Genomic DNA, 17,807 nt, shown 5'->3' on the forward strand with positions numbered 1-17,807 from the left:
GAGGATAAAATGAAGAGAGAGTAATACACTGTCCCAAATGAAAGGATGTAACAATTTTCGGGAGGAAAGCCGCCTTGGTCCTTAACACCACTTTGTCCCTGAAAAAGGAAATATATGGGGACTCTACGCTAAGATCCTGAAGCTCACTCACTCTTCTAGCAGATGTTATGGCCACTAGAAAGACAGTTTTTAAAACTAAAAATCTTAATGGACACGAGTGCATCGGCTCAAATGGCGATCCCATAAGAAAGGTCAATACTAAGTTAAGGTCCCACTGTGGCATAACAAACGGAGTGGGCTGAAACTTATTAGTGAGACCCTTAATGAACCTTAACACAAGAGGTGACTTAAACAAGGAGGGTTGGTCTGGAAGGCACAGAAAAGCCAATAGCGCTGATAAATAACCCTTAACTGTGGCAACTGTACAACCCCTCTGTGCCAAGGATAAAGCAAACAACAGGATGTCAGATAAGTGGGCCCTTAAGGGATCAATTTGGTTCTCTCCACACCAACTGACAAATCTGGCCAACCTGCTTGCATAGATCTACTTGGTGGAGTGTCGCCTGGCCGACAAAATAACTTCCACCACCTCCGGCGGGAGAGAAAAGGAACTCAGATTGCCCTGTTCAATCTCCAGGCATAAAGGTGCAGGCTCTGGAGGTGGGGTTGTAGAACCTGCCCCTGCAACTGCGAGAGGAGGTCTGCCCTGTACGGGAGACCGAGCGGAGGGCACAGAGAGAGTTGGAGAAGATCTGGGTACCATACCCTTCTTGGCCAATCCAGGGCTATTAAGACCACTTGTGCCCGGTCTTGACGGATCTTCCTCAAAACCCAAGGAATCAAGGGTATGGGAGGAAACGCGTAAAGCAACTGACCCTTCCAGGACATCTAAAACGCGTCCCCCAAAGCTCCTTGCACCGGATACTGGAGGCTGCAAAACGACGGGCAGTGCGCGTTCTCCCGAGTGGCAAACAGATCTATTTGTGGATATCCCCACCTCTGGAAGATGTAAAGGGCCAGATCTGGCTGAAGACGCCACTCGTGATCGGACGAGAGGAGCCGACTAAGACTGTCCGCACGCACGTTCAGAACTACGGCCGAATGATTTGCTACCAAGCAAATCCTGTTGTCCTGAACCCAGGACCAGAGCCGAAGAGCTTCTCTGCAGAGAAGATACAACCCCACTCCTCCCTGCTTGTTTATATACCACATCACAGTAGAACTGTCCGTCAGGACCTGAACTGACTGACTGCGAAGGGAAGGGAGGAAGGCCTTTAGAGCCAGACGTATTGCCCGCAGTTCCAACAGATTGATGTGAAACTTCTGTTCCACTGGAGACCAACAACCTTTGATCTCCAGGTCCCCCAGATGAGCTCCCCACCCTAGAGTGGAAGCATCCGTTACAACTGTGGCCACTGGTAAAGGTAGCGAGAACGGCCTTCCTTGCGACAGGTTGCCGACCACAGCCCACCATTGAAGATCCGCTGCAGTGTCTCTCGAGATCTTTATCGATTCCTCAAGATCTCCTTTGTGTTGAAACCACTGCCTGCGAACGCACCACTGAAGAGCCCTCATGTGCCAGCGTGCATGAGTGACCAGCAGAATGCAAAAAGAGAACAGACCGAGCAGACGAAGGACCTTGAGGACTGGAAAGACTGCTCCATTTTGAAACATTGGAATCAACACCTGATTGTCCTGAACCCGCTGCGGCGGAGGAAAGGCCCAACACAATGTTGTGTCCAGTACTGCCCCTATGAACAGGAGGCGTTGAGAGGGCTCCAGGTGAGATTTGGGCACGTTCACTGAAAAGCCCAGGTCGAACAACAACTGAGTTGTCGACTGCAGGTGATGCCGCAAGAGCTCCGGAGACTTGGCTTTGATCAACCAATCGTCCAGATAAGGAAATACTGCTATCCCCTTTCTGCGGAGCTCCGCTGCAACCACCGCCATCACCTTTGTGAAGACTCGAGGTGCCGAAGTAAGACCAAACGGTAGGACCGCAAACTAACAGTGTTGTGACCCCACCACAAACCGAGAGATACTTCCTGTGCGACTTGAGGATCGGAATATGGAAGTACGCATCCTGCAAGTCAACGGACAACATCCAATCTCCTTTGTTCAATGCCAAAAGAACCTGTGACAGGGTGAACATCTTGAACTTTTCCTGCTTGAAGAACTAATTCAAAATCCTCAGGCCCAGGATTGGCCTCAACCGACCATCCTTTTTGGGGATCAGGAAGTATCTTGAATAGCAGCCCTGACCCCTCTCCTGCTCCGGGACCAACTCCACTGCACCCTTTGACAAAAGGGAAATTACCTCCTGTTGCAGTAACAGAAGATGGTCGTCCGAACAGAAGGATGGGCGGGGAGGGATGGGAGGAGGGAACTCCCGAAATGGAATAGCATACCCTTTCCCCACAGTATCCGTGACCCAGGAGTCTGATGTTATTGACTCCCACATGCGAAAAAAATGTGAGTTAGTCTCCCCCCTACAGGAGCTGTGTGAACAGGGAGTGATGGAGAACTAAGGTTGCTTTCCCTGCTGCACCCCTCTGGAGGAAAAGGAAGAGGCAGAGTGCTGCTGGGCAGCACCTCTAGTGCGTAATCTACCCCTGCCCCTGAGGGATCTAAAAGGAAGAGTTCCTGCAGATTGCTGTCCTGCCGCATGGAGCCTGCCACGAAAGGAAGCGCCATGACCAAATCCTCTAAACCTTCTAAATGACTTCAAATCAGAGGATGTGGCTGCTTGCAGTCCCAAGGATCTCGCCATGGCTCTACTCTCCTTAAAACGTTCCAAGGCAGAGTCAGCTTTTGATCCAAAAAGCTTGTCCCCATCAAATGGCAGGTCAAGGAGAGTGGTCTGAACATCAGGGGAGAACCCTGACGATCGCAGCCAGGCTTGCTGCCTCGTCGCTATGGACGTGCCCATAGCCCTGGCCACCAAGTCCAAGGTGTCCAGCCTAGATTGAATCACCTGGGCGCCGCCTGAGCATCCGACAAAAGGTTCCACACCTCCGGTGATAATCCCGGGTGCCCCTTAGCCTCATCCATAAGGGCATTAATGTAACGTCCTAAAATGCAAGTAGCATTTGTGGATTTTAAAGCCATGCTGCATGACGATAAGGCCTTTTTAGCTGTCTGGTCCATTCTCTTAGACTCCCTGTCTGCTGGAACTCCGGGAAACGATCCAGGAGCAGAACGGGAGGAGCACGACGCTTGCACAACCAAACTCTCCGGAGTTGGGTGCTTGGACAAAAAGTCTGGATAACCTGGGGCCACTCGATAGCGTCTCACCACCACCCTGTTAATGGCAGACAAACTCACTGGCTCCTTCCAAACTTCCCTAATAGGGTCCAAAAGAGCCTCATTGAAAGGAAGAAGGGGCTCCGCCACAGCTGATGCTGGATGCAGCACCATGGTAAGGATGTTGGTCTTCACATCCGCAGCAGGAAGTGGAAGGTCCAAAAAGTCTGCTGCCTTCCTCACCACAGCATGAAAGGAGGCAGCCTCCTCTGTATACTCCCCTGGAGAAGCTAAGTCCCATTCCGGGGAAATGTCTAGGCCGCTTGCAGTGTCCAAGCCTTGCAGGTCCCCTGAAGGCTCCAAGATTTCTCCTTCCTCCAAGTGCTGCCTCTCATGTTCTTGTTCTTCCAGCAGCCTCAGAGCCAGCCTCCTGGAGCGGAGCCTGGACTCGAGCCCCGGCGTCAATAAGGTGTCAGCCGACGCCAAAGATCTCTGACGACGTCGACCCTCGGAGCCATCCGACACGGGATCCCCGGGCACCACAGGCATCTTTAAGGTCGACTGGATCCGTGGTGAATCCATTGGCGCCGGGACGGTGGACGTCATCGGCGTCACCGGTCTTCTGGGTGACGCCAAAGGCATCGGCGCCGAAGCGGTACTTCCTGAAGGAAGAAAGGGCATAAAGGATGACAGCTTGTAAGGAGCCGGAGCACCCATGTCAAAGGCCAAAGGACCTCACAGACCCGCATGCCCGCCTCCAGGTGCCATGGTGGCAAAAATATAAAACATAGCATTAAGAAATGCTGCGGGTCCGTCCCCAGCGCCGGATAACCTTGAGGAGCCGGCGCTTGAGGTGAAGCCGATGACGGCCCAGGCATCCCCTGCTCCGGAGAAGCCCTCGGCTCCTGATGCGGATCCACTTCATACACCGACAGTGGAGACGTCAGTGAAGCTGGAGTCGTCGGAGGTGGAGGTGTCACAGTTTGGCTGATCTCTCACGTCGGTCGACGCCGAGCTGATGGTGACCTCGAACGGGAGCGATCTCTGCTCGATCGGCGCCATGAGCCATGTCAGCGCCGAGAGTCCCGATGGTGCCGATGAGACTTCGAGGATCTAGAAAGAAGACTCTCTATGATGATGCTTCTCCTTCTTCTTCTTAGATCGAGCAAGAAACAGCTTAGCCTCCTGTTCTTTCAGGCCTTAGGATTCATGCGTTGGCATGAACCGCAGGACTCGACTTCATGGTCGGAACTAAGGCACCACAAGCAATTCTTATGTGGGTCTATGACCGACATGTGACCTCCACACTGCTTCCAGGGTTTCAAACCCGACTTCCTCGGCTGTGACATAGTTACACCGGAGTGAAACTGTGGCTCCCCGGTAGCCTCGAAGAAAAAACATTACTAGAAGGCACGTAATAAAGGGAACTGACGTCTGCATGTCGACGAGGGCTTCCTATTGCCTGGATGACATCATACGGCGTCGCATGGAGTCGGGCAATTGTGACATCATCGCCGACATGCAGAGCTAGAAGAAAATTTCCATCGAAAGCTGGCGCAAGGGGAAAATTCCTTAGGTGAGGAATCCACAGGTAGTTGTATCCATCGGAAATGTTGCAGATATACGTATATTTAGAAGTAGTCACTGAAATGGAAAATGTCAAATTGAAAAGTATTTGCTAAAAGTTAAAAAAAAAAAATTGGATTGTACAAGGTTAGACAATTTCAAAGAGCAATTTTTAAAACAAATGTTGACAATTACTGTGAGGACTTTCACTAGGTCACATACATAGTTGGACTTTCAATTGAGGGAAGATTGGCATTAAGCTTTTAGACAGCTGCTTCAAAGATACTATGAAGATCAGTGTGACAAGCCATAGTGTTTTTATTACAAAATAAAAGCAAGCACTGTTAAACACATTTATTCGGTTACACTATACGGTGCTGGCCATGTTCGCATGAAGCAAATGGAACCAGCCCAGGGCAGTCACAAACACCAGCAAATAAAAACGCACTGTGATACTGAAAACTATTGACAAAAGCGGAGACATGTAAACATCAACAAGACAAGTCACAGAACAGTTTTATGTGTCCTTTGGGATGCTTCTTAATTGTCCCTTCTGTACGGATGATGACAATATAAAAATGATGTCTGCATTATTCACGTGTGGCACTTTGTCTTCACTGAGTACTGCGTTGTCTGCACTTTCATTTTTGTATATGTGTATTTCCTGTGCTTGAGACCATTATTATTAGTTATTCACGATAGCATTCTTTCCTGTGCAATTAGACAAGTGTGGTTTTAGGAGGAACCACTTCCTGTCTTTTGCACAGCTTGCCAATGCACTGCTTTTAAACGTACCTGTACCTAAATTAGCAAGAACAAACAAATAACATTTCCAAATTCTGGTTGACTGCAACAACTGGATGCAGAATACCACCTTTGCAACTTGTCAACAGGAAAGGATAAGAAAAAAAGCCTGCCACTGCTGAGCCATTCGCACATGAGCACTATCCAACTAAATCCTACACTCCACAGAACACGAGCAAAATGGTATTACTCACCTGCAATTACCAAATGTCTGACGCATGGGCTGAACGAAAATAAGACTGACACTGCAAAAACAACCGCTGGCTATGGAAGGTTGACCTGTGCTTACACATGTGGACTAAACCAACATTTGGGAGGCCTTTCATCTTCCAGTACTTATAGAAGGGTGGCTAACAACCCTTTTCTATGTGTATTATTTGTACGGTCATGAGCATTCTTTTTGCGATTGCATAGGGCTGGCTGGCAGCTAATGATTTCACTCGGGCAGACTTTTAAAAAAGCTGCTGTCCACATCTTTGTGGCATCAAAAACATGCCAAACAGAGACACAAAATGGACGCTCTTTGTACAAAGACCAGGTTCTGTGTGGACTTTGAAATCTTCATCTTGGACCAAATGTAAATACACTTTCAAATAGTATGTGTGCTCTCGGATGCTCTGCCGCGGCCAGGCTGTAGCCAGCTCCCAACCTGAACCCGTTGCCTGGAGAAAAGACAAAACAGATAGAAAACTGCTGACATCCACGCTGGTAACTAATGCGCAAACACAAACAGGATTTTCTAAAATACGGCCTGAGAGCGACTGCTAAACTGGTAAGTTGTTGCAGCAATAACCTATCTCAGCAAGTGAATCCATGCGAGCCAACACTGTACAAAAATAACCGTAAACACTTTTTCAAGTTGGTATACGTTACTAAACGACGAAAGTGCTTCGCGTGGCCTTAAATCAGGGTTCAGAAAATATTTCAGTTCATAGTCACGGTGTCACAGATTAATTGATACATAATTGGAAATTTATATTAAAAAAAGCTATTACTGCTTGCGTTGCACTCTCTGTTGGTTCAAAGGGGTGAGAAGTAATTCTTACTTATAAGATCGACGCACAAAAGATCCTCACGTGATGAGCATTGGAATTGACTGAAATATTTGATTGAAATTTTAAATTTCAAGGGTGGAATTTGGGTTGCACTGATCACATATTTAGAAAAGTCCACCAGGGTTATGAAATGCTGCAAGCTTGATAATGTGATACTTGTTTATTTAAGAAGTGATGTGAATGCTTTCTATCTGACATACGCAGTGCCTCATTCTGGTCTTCCCTCTCATCTCATCAGCTTTCCCCTATTCATTATCAATGCCTATCAGTCTGTTCTGTTTGCTTCCCAATTGTTCCAAGTTTCTCCTTTCAAATATTCTCTTCTCCTTTCTTTAGTGTATCTGCAGTCTTCCGTTCTGCGATTCCTAAAGGCTCATACTTTCCCTCTTGTGGTGAATATTCTGTACACTCCTGTTTAGCTTCCTTCCTAAAGCCCATCATCTTGCTGCAGTCAGTCACATAATTGTGCCTCACCATGAAATCGTGTAACATAGGTATTCACAGGAGTTGCTTTTTTAGTGGCTATAGTTGCAAGTTTAGTAACCATGAGAGCCGAATTCTAAATCTGACTAGAATTTGTGGTCCTGCGGATATTTCATGATATCCCTGTACCACGGGTATTTGGCCTGGCAAAACTGGGAGTACAGTAGAAATGAAAGTTTGAAGGTGAACTATCAGCATTTATAAAATGATTTGAAAAACATTTGCATTACTGTTGTGGTTCGAAAATAAAGACCTTCTTCCAAATGTAGATGTGCAAAGCAGCCTTAATTGGGTGTACTTGCCTCTACAGATCATGTCACGTGTAAACACTTGTTTTTTGCCTCTAAGGGCTTGCTTATATTATGCTGTGTTCTCTAGAATTAAACTAATACTGTATGTGGAGCTGCGTACGTGTATTGTGTACATCTGGGCCGGACCTGGCCGTAGCAGGCATCAGGCATTTTCCCGGGAGGCTGGAAGGGTGGGGGGCGGTTTTGAAGCAGTGGGGGCCAGTTTTGTTACTGGGGTCGGTTTTGCAGTGGCCTCCAGTAACAAAAGCAGCAGTTCTTCACACTTGCACCCTTTCCCTCTCAACTTCCGAGGGGCTGGTCTGGGAAAATTGCCAAGGCCGCTTTGAGTTTCAGTCCGGCCCTGTTGTGAATGAAATTGAGAATGTATTGGACACTTTTGTGAAAAGTAAATTCAAACAAATGAGACCTGATACAGACTACACAGACAGTCAACCCTCTGGAAATTAAGAACTTGTTACTTAGGTAAGTGCTATACCCTCCCCTATGTCTAATTTTTGCACTTTTCCATGTTTCAACTGCATTTTAGTCTCCCTCTCCCAAGGGTACATCCTACTTCAATCCAAACAAACCTTCTAACAATTCTAACTTACTTTATCGCTTTACTGACTGTATTAGTCTTTTCTCGAAGGGGCCCGTATGTTTTGTAGACTGTAGAATTAACAAATGCACCTCATCAAATACACCTCAACAACTATGTTGCCTTTGCTTACCATGCTTCCTCTCATTTGCCACTATCACCCCACACATCTCACAGCTCCCACACAAGGCACACATTACTCATGATCTCCTCTGTTTGCCCTCTAATCTTGCATCTCTGGGCCCTGTCTGACCTGTACCTCAAAATGCTTCCTTTAAACATACCTTGATCTATGATTTTATCACTCCATTGGCCATCATGATGTCCATATTGTGTACACCGATGAGGCTATTCACAACAACTCATCAATCTACACCATGACACATTTTGTGATGTTTACCTTCCGGTCATCAGTCTTACCCTCCTCAAATGTTGCTTTCGCCCTGTTCTTTAAACCTCCTTAAGTCTGCAACATCCTCAGAAAATAGCTTTCAACGTTTACCCCCAGTCATTTGACCCAGGAAGCAAATTAAATGCTGTATTGCTTATCTACTGAAACATATTAGGGGCTAGTTAGAATTTGGTGGATGTAAGAATTTTGCCAAGAATCGGTGGCTGTTCTATACACCCTATTTAGAGTGAAGACCCAAGTATTTTCCCTGCATAGGGCAAATGGGCCATCCACCAATTTTTGACAGATGTCCTGCATCCTCCAAACTCTAAATAATTTTTAAAGATTCTTCTGAATTTTCAACTTTTGAATGTTGATTTGCTCTTGATCCCCCACCTTGACAGACTGTCCTTCCAAAGTCTGATGATATATTTGCCAAGCTTATGCATATCTGTAGCTTTTAAGAATGCTGAGTATGAATTATTAATTTCCTGATTTTTCATGCACATGTATTTCAGAAGCAAAGTTCCTTAATGGGGCTCATTCTTGTCCAAACACACGCATTTTGTTTTACATGAAATCTTGAAGAGCCAGCCCTTTGCCAATCTAATTAGAGGGCAAAGGCTCCAGTTCTATCCCATCACTGTATAATATCCATATGTAAATGTTGGGTGCCCCATTCAATATCTCAGTCATCTTTATTACGCAAGATGCCAGTGGCTCCAAACCCTACCTTTCAGTGAATGCTGAAAGTAAAATCACCTGCTTTAAGAGATACTGTGCTGATGTCCAGAACCGAAGGCACACCTATTTTTCCTAGCTAGAAGTTCTACTTTTACTCCTTAATTCCTTCCTTCTTTACAACACTGTTTGTCCCTTCTGTTCCTCAATGCCCCCACAGACAAAAACTACACATCGTGTCTTTTTCAACTTTTCACGAAATGTAAAGGATATACTTCCATCTCGAATTTTCACTTTGCCTTTCATGTCCTTGATCTTCTGCATATTGGACTGTAGTCTTTGTCTATTGATTAACTGAACATGCTGGGTGAATATCTAGCACAGCATATCTAGAGCACAGTGTGAATAGGGAACTTGAGCCGTGCCATATTTAGGAAAAATGAAATCCCAATAATGTTGTCAGCTGCACTAAATCAAAAAAAAAGTCATCATGGTGCCACACTGCCAGGCCTGCCACTACAGCAAGGCATCGGTGTCTTGCATGAGAGTTGTGCTTTAGAAGCACCACCCAGAACACATTTCAGTGGGCGGACACTCGCCCAAGGATAAAAAACATAAAATGTGTAATTTCATGGGGAAAAAAACGTTATGTGCGGAAAAAAACTCTACGACCCTTGTCTGCGCCTGGTTTCATTTGAAGCTGGGATTTCACACAAAACCTTGTCGCAGTATTGCTTAGATGGAATCTTGTGAACTGTTTTTTGCTGTTCCCGCCCATTTCCCATAGATAATCAGTGGATTGGCGATGGCCGACTCAAAGGAGGCTCTGTGCTTCTGTCAGCTTGTAGCGGAAAGTACCTTTTAGCACGCCAAAGTTTGAGTTCCGTTTGCATTACTTAGTATCGCTAATACGCTAATAAATCTGGTGCGAAGCCGTTTCACCTTTAACTCTCCGAACTTGGGACACTCTGATTAATATTTAAATCTAAAAGATACAGAATGAAATAAACACAAACACCATAAGTGCAAAAAAAAAACTGCTTGTGCATTACATTAGCAACTCAAATCTCATTTCTCAGTCACTCGTGTGTGTTGTGTTCAAATGACAGGGAACTAACACGACTTGACTTTGTACTCTCTTTTTTCCACCTTTATGTGCAGCGTACAGAACCTAACACGCAGCCCATGCAGTATTTCGAAACAGTTCGTAATTTCCACTGACTACACGGAAGCACAACAGAAAAGATGGAATACTGGAAACTTGTATTTTTTCTATTTTTTCAGTGTTTTTCGGTATCACAAGGTAGGTATACACAAGTGTCGAAGCAGTTCATGATGAATGGTGATTCTTATTTTGTATGGATTTGTATGTCTACATCCATCCTTGGATGTCTTCAACATGTGCGCTTGAATCATGTGCCTTTGTATTTGGTGGGTGGGGAGATGGTATTTGTTTGTCTTCAACAGTATTCAATTAAGTTGTTGTCAAAAGGGATTGATTTTAGAATTTCAAATTTCTCTATGAATTCCTGCCACTGACCAAGGGTTTCACCTCTCCCCATCTCCGTCTTTCTTACTCTCATTTGTACTGCTGGGAAATATTTGCAGGTAATAGTGTAAAGTGATAATAAAAAAACTCTGTGCATTACCTCCAGAATTAGATTTTCCCGGGGAATAGATGTGCACCCTTACCGGAATGTACCAAATGCAAGTAAATCTGGAATCCTGACATTGTTTTTGCTCAGCACACATGGAACGAAGGTCCATATGTACGAACACATTTTCCCATAGACACAGAATGGGTAAAACCCTTTGCTACATCTGGCCCTTAGTGCCTAGACCCAAAATCGAGCTTCATACACAGAGCTTGCTCTGAGGGTAAGTGGGAGCACCAAAAGTGTACCCCTTTAGTGATATAAGACTGTCTTCTGTGTTCCTGCAACATACACATTGAGTGGTGATGGCTGCATACCGTTTTTTAATCCTTAGTGTAGGTCCAAACATTTTTCTCATTTTCAGTATCTGATAGAGACTTCTAGTTGCAGATTCCTTACCTTAGAATTTTCCTCCAGGCGTCAGACTGGATCCGGAGATTTTTTCTTTGAGCAATACCCTTGCACGTCGGTAGGTGGCGTTGGTCCACTCCGCAGGCGTCGTAGGCGTCATGGTCACCGTGGTGATGTTGGGAGTAGTACACAGACGCCGCCCCCTCGCAGTGACGTCAGTTCTTTTCTTTCCGCGCCACGCGCTGATCCGAGAGAGAGCTACAGTTGGCTATTTTTTGGCCAAATTCGACCGTTTTGTCGACTTTTTTGGTGAGACCTTTGGTTCATTAAGGATGTTCCCGAAGATCGGGTTCAAGCCGTGCGAGGACTGCCAACGCATGATGTCGGTGACGGACCCTCATTGTGTCTGCCTGTGGTGCCTTGAGCGCGACCACGACCCGAAGTCATGTTCCGAGTGCCGGGCAATGTAGCCGAAGGCTTTCAGGGAGCGGTCCCTAAAGCTGATGGCGGCCCGGCACTCGACTCCACGTAGATCCCGATCTCGCTCGAGAGGAAGGTCTCGAGATTGGTCGCGGAGCCATCACCACTCATCTTCTTCAAAATCTTCGGGTCAAGGTAAGAAGAAGTCGAAGAAGTCCCATCGCTCTCCGACTTCACCCCGTCGCTCGGCTGGCGCGATACAGGACGAGCATCCATGAACTAGGCCTCCGTCCTCGGAGCCTACGTCTGGGTCGACTCCGCGAGTTGAGTTTCCCAGAGCCGGAGCGAGCCCCGCCCAACTCAAGGAGTTCTACGAGGCCATGCACTTCATCTTTGGGCGTGCCAACCCCGATACGGTGCCTTCGGGCCCAAGGGGCTTGGCTGAGGGGCCTTCGGGTTCCGCACCGGCGGCTTTGGCCCCGGCCACCGAGGTCACCTCCGGATCCGTGCGTGGATCCGCACCGACGCCGGTCGCACATTCGAGACCTTCCCCGGCGCCGGGTCGTTTAGCGACGCTCCCGACGTCGGTAGTGCCCACTATCGACGTCAACCCGATTCTCATTCCCGACGACTAGGAGTCAGAGCAGCATCGGCCGCCGCCGCCATCGGCTTCGGTGGGCTCCATTCGCCCGAGGTCAGATTCTGACCCATTTTCCTATGGGTATGAATACGGGGAGGAATTGGAGGGGTCCTGGACCCTTATGAATACCAGGAAGACCCTACTATGGACTGGGCACAGGACTTGAGCAAAGCCAGTGGTCTTGATACTTCTCCTGACGCTGGCATGCTGTCTCCTCCTACCGTGGCTATGGCGGAGGGAGCTACCTATGGTATGGTGGTTAGTAGGGCAGCTGAGGTCCTTGCCCTTGAGCTACATACTGTCGAAGTCAGGTCTAACCTCCTGACAGAGGTGCTTCAGCCTGGGGCTTCTACTTCTGAACCCCTTCTCCCATTTAATGAAGCCCTCACTGACGAACCTGTCCAACCTCCACCTTCGTGCGTGGAGATTTAGCGGCAACAGTTGACGGCATTTGCCCTTCCACCCGAAGTCTGCAATGTTATCTTGGCAGCCAGGCATCCATTGACTAAATCTCTAGACGCCTGTTGTTGGAATAAATTTGTGGCATAGTGCACCAACAAATCTGTTGACCCCCTATCTGCCCCTCTTTCAGAGGTTCTTCTATTCATTCTTTCCTTAGCCCAGCAGGGCTCTGCATTGGGCACCCTTAAGTGCCCAATGCACTTATCTGTCTGACATTTCTGCCTTTCTTAGGCTTCTTGATCAGCCCTCACTCTTTAAATCTCCTCTTGTGAGTAGGTTCTTACCCACTTATTTCCTCCCACTCCCTTCATCATGCCTCAGTGGGATCTTAATCTTGTGCTTACTTACTTGATGTGTACCCCCTTTGAGCCTATGCATAAAGTGAGCTTCAGGCCCTTTCTTCAAAGCCTCCATACTTGTCTGTGCACCCCGACAAAGTGGTGTTACGCACTAGGGCTTCCTTTCTTCCTAAGGTGGTTACACCGTTTCAGGTAGGCCAGTACATTACGCACCCCCACATCCTTCCCATGAGGAGGAGAGACTCCACCGTCTGGACCCAAAAAGAGCGCTGGCATTCTATCTCAATCGTACTAAAGACTTCCGGGTGGACGATCAACTCTTTGTTGGCTATGTGGGTGTAAAGAAAAGGAAGGTGGTGCAGAAACGTACCATCTCTCGATGGGTGCTTCTTTGCATCAAAATGTGCTATGCTTTGGTGAAAAAGCAACCGCCTGACGGCTTTCGGGCTCATTCTACCATGGCCACTGCTGCATCCACTGCGTTAGCACGCAGAGTTCCTGTCCTGGATATCTATCAGGCAGCTACGTGGGCATCTCTGCACACGTTTGCTAAGCAGTACCACCTGGACAGTCAGGTGCATCGGGACGGCTACTTTGGTCGTTCGTTCCTGCAGGACTTTCTAGTATGATCTTAGTATGCAGCCCACCACCGAGGATTGCATTGCTTGGGTATCTATTCTAAGGTAAGGAATCTGCAACTAGAAGTCTCTATCAGATGTACAAGTTACTTACCTTCGGTAATGAAATATCTGGTAGAGACATATTCTAGTTGCAGATTCCTTACCGCCCACCCATCCTCCCTGCTTGCGAACTGATTTCTAGGGACAGGTATTCCCCGCTTTCAGGTCCTTAGCTCTGGCGCACCAATATCAGTGTTCTTAGCGGCTCTGCGCTGTGGCGTGGAAAGTCATTAAAAGTAACTGACGTCACTGCGCGAGGGCAGCGTCTATGTACTACTCCCGACATCATCACGGTGACCATGACGCCTGCAGAGTCGACCGACGCCACCTACCGACGCGCAAGGGTATTGCTCGAAGAAAAAATCTCTGGATCCAGTCTGACGCCTGAGAGAAAATTCTAAGGTAAACAATCTGCAACTAGAATATGTCTCTACCAGATATTTTGTTACTGAAGGTAAGTAACTTGTACGTTAAGGGCGATGCCTACCGGCCCACTCTTGTGAAAGTTCTTCTCCTGTGTCATTCCCAGACACTGTGTTCCCATCTTTGTGTGTGTTGAGTGGTGACAACCAGGACTCCATGTTGAGTATGAATGTATCTGTGCTGAAGCCAGTGGAATCAATTTTGGATGACATTGCTTTTGACATGAAACAAGATGGTAAAAAAGGGGAAGTGAATTGCTTGCATTGTTGAGCCAGAGGGTGTATTCCCTGTTACAGAAATGCGGAAAGTTGGATATACGACTGCCATTAGAAACTCAGAGTGACCTCTTTAGCAATAGGTTGCTGATTAGCCCTTCCTGAGCCCTGCCTTTTGGGGGATAGTAGAAGAGAGGGAATGGTCAGCAGATTCAGTTGTTAGAGGTAATGAAGTTTCTAGGCAGTTTTTTTCTGCATGGCATGGTTACTGAATTGTCTGCATGGAATAAAGAAGATGAAGCTCCTCAATTGCAGAAACCGGATAAGCACATCCTTTCTAGAAATTCTTTATAAAAGTAGGATCCACTTGATTACAGTTTCATGCAGCTTCACTGACAAAGGGCTGGGGTACTAGACAGAGTACTTGAAGAGCGCTGGGATCTATGATTGTTATGGCTGAGACACAAATCAGATATACACAAGTAAGTTTGGATTGTCGGATCTGGCCTGATATGGCGCACAGTGACCACAAAGCCTGGGAACTTTGCCTGTACCCATACCCACAGCCAACAATCTTGGAATTGTTTTCGATGAAGCCTTAGCTTCTGATTGCCAGATTAATGACATCGACATGCTACTTTCTGGTTCCTGTAAGTTATAGTTCCGACCCTCAGCGCCAAGACACCTCTGGCATTCGCGCACTTCACAACATTTTCAAATATAAAATTGTGAGATCGGTCGTGTGGCAAAAAACTAAATATTTTGGAGTAGACCCTTGACTGCCTATGTATCATAGCATGCTTCATCATCGGTGTCTTTCAACACCACGGTAGATTAGTACCACCATGACTGACTCAACCAAAATTTGGAGTTCTTCGTTAAATTATTACTGGATTTGGAGCAGGGATCCAGAGAAATAAAAATGTCTCAAGGTATACCCAAAGAAATTTTGAGTACCCTAGACATGATTAAAAACTGTTGTTGGTGTATTTTGAGTAACAATGACTCAATCGCCCTTATAAACACAAACATGTTTTGACCTACACCTGAAGCCCATACGGATCTGAGGCCTTGGTCAGGCCTGTTACTGTCCATGTCTATCTACTCATTAATACCTTGCATAGAAATGAGGCCCAGGGCTCTCACCTAATTTAAATCTCCCCTTGGAGGAAACATAGGTTCAATGGGTGAGCTGTCTACTCCAAAATCATTTGGTTTTACACAGGACTGACCCCACAATTCAAACTTAGTATATGTGATTTGTGTTGAACTTAAAGAGTACGCAGCTGGGTTTCCCTATCCTCTCGCTCTCTCATTGTGTGTTATATGGTATGACTGAGAGCCACTCTGAAAGAGGTGATACACATCACTTAAAATTTTACATCTTACTGGTGCTAGACGTGAGAACCTTCCTGACTGCTAAGATGGAGGAAGGAAAGTGCCTTGTGCTGCAGGAGCTGCCTTCCCGAAGAGGAGAAGCCCAGCCTCTGAATCTTGGAGAGGAGTGTCGAAGAAGAATCAGTTTGCTTAAGATAAATTGCCTGAATCTGACCTGCTCAATCCAAAGCTGCTCCCAACCTCCCTATTTAACCAAAGATCACTTTTGTCATCAAAGATTAACCTGAGTGTCCACCGCTATGACGTCACAGAGAGAGACCTGCAGCCTGTTTCTCAGTGCCTGGACAAGAGAAAACAGAATGGCCATTGTAAGTGTTGGATGTATGTCTTTTGCAGGAGCCCCTGTACCCATCACTAGTTGCCTTGGAGAGCAGGAGCCGTGGTTACAGATACAAGCCCAGGAGAACGCAAGCACAACTGCTTGCTCCGTGTATGAAATGACTGGACACTCTTGCTTGGATGATCTTAGTGTGCACCAGGGATCAGAACACAACCTTATAAGAAACACTGAGTTTGAACTGGCTCAACAGAACTGTTTGATGGGACTTTGAGTTCTCTCTAAAACCTGTAAACCAGAACTGCCTAGTTAAATGTAAGGACTGACCTATGTGTGCTACTTATTTTGTATATATATGTTTTGGGTGTGACTAAAGCACTGCGTTTCTAAAAGGAAAAGCACAAGGCTGGACATTCACTTATTGGGGCCTATTCACAAACTGCGTTGTGTAGTGCATTTAGTAGTACTACAATAGTAGTGCTGAAGCACTGCAAAATGCAATTTACAAACCTAGAAGCATACATCTCGATGTTCACCTTTCCTATCTTTTCTATTTGGAGATCCTCACTTGTAGGGTTACTACTTAATAGTAAATGTATGTATGTATGAGGCAAAAGGCTGCAGAGCAGTGCACATAGTTTAAGGAAAGCTTAAAGTCGGCAAGCAACAGAACAGGAAACTTGACTTGTGGATGGTTAATGCAATGCATTGTGATGTAATGTTCTTTAAAGCAGTGACTCTTCAACTGCTTCCTAATTTGAAGCAGTGTTGGGGCAGTCCTGATGAATATGGGGATGTTGTTCCAGACCCTGGGTGCATAGATGGAAAACGCCTGTGATCTTGTTTTTTTCTTTATTACACTTCTTAGTCTACAGCTTGGTAGTGTGTCGAGTGCCATCAGAAATTGTGAACTTGTCTGCAAGATAAGCAGGGGTGCTGGTCGAGTTGGCTTTGTAAATGTTGCAGGTAGTTTCAAAGATAGTGCAGTCTGGCAAAGGGAGCCAATGGAGTTCCATCAGAATGGGGGTGATGTCATCTTATTTTCTCAGGTCTTTGTTGAGATGTGCTGCAGTGTGTAGGATGCCTCTAAAGTTTGCAAGCAAGTGTGGAGTCTGAGAGGCCATGCAGTAGGGCATTACCAACAACCAGAATAGCCCTCCTGATGTCTGTTTCTTGAAGAAACAAGTTGACTTTCTTCGGAAAAGAGAGTTGGTACCAGGCAGTCTTTGTATTCTGGCTATGTGTTGCTTAAGAGAAAGGTTGGTGTTCAGAGTGAATCCATGTGATTTGAAGCTGTCAACATTCATGTCATTGAGATAGGTTTGTAACTTGGCACTTTATAGAAATGTTGTCTTGATTGGTTTGAGCTTCAGATACGCATGGACACCCAGGTCTGGATAATGTGCCAGCAGTGTTGGAGGTGCTGGATTTCTGATTCAGAAAATACTTTCAAGTAGAGTTGTATATAATTGGCATATTGGTAAATCATAATGGTGTTGTCTGTGAGAAGAGCACCCAATGGCTCTTGTAAAGGTTGGAGATGACAGGAGACAGTATGGGTCCTGGGGGAGGAGGAGAACCGGGGAAGGGCATTGCTAGTGAATCCCATTTGCAACTTTAGGGTGCACTATCAGGGTGGGATGGTTGAGTGACATGGCTAAGTGACATGGCAGCAGAAAGGAACAGCAGTAACAGGAGGCTAGGGGGTCATCTTGTGGAGTCAAGAGGATGGAGGGACTGGGAAGTGGCTGAAAAATTAGAATGTGGTAGGAACAAGGAGGAGTGGACTGTGGACCAGAGGGGAGTGCAAGAAAAATGGAGAAGACTTATTACAAAATAGGAGAAGTTTAGGGAGGAGTAAGGAGCAGTTAAGGGA

At 46.5% G+C, this 17,807-nt stretch overlaps 1 protein-coding gene across 2 annotated transcripts in view; it reads left to right on the plus strand.

Annotated features, from left to right (window-relative positions):
- Positions 1–6,239: 6,239 nt before the first annotated feature.
- C4BPB (complement component 4 binding protein beta) overlaps positions 6,240–17,807 on the plus strand; it is a 146,625-nt gene continuing 135,057 nt past the window's right edge. Inside the window, exons 1-2 of one of the 2 annotated variants that reach the window (XM_069242410.1) lie at positions 6,240–6,385; positions 10,273–10,414. In XM_069242410.1, the coding sequence (XP_069098511.1) occupies positions 10,357–10,414 (58 nt within the window). In that variant the 5' untranslated portion in view covers positions 6,240–6,385; positions 10,273–10,356. Of the gene's footprint in view, positions 6,386–7,765; positions 7,925–10,272; positions 10,415–17,807 lie in introns of those variants that run through there. The other variant, XM_069242411.1, reaches the window with a different exon arrangement.

The sequence above is a fragment of the Pleurodeles waltl genome, chromosome 6 (assembly GCF_031143425.1).
Source record: "Pleurodeles waltl isolate 20211129_DDA chromosome 6, aPleWal1.hap1.20221129, whole genome shotgun sequence".
NCBI lineage: Eukaryota > Metazoa > Chordata > Amphibia > Caudata > Salamandridae > Pleurodeles > Pleurodeles waltl.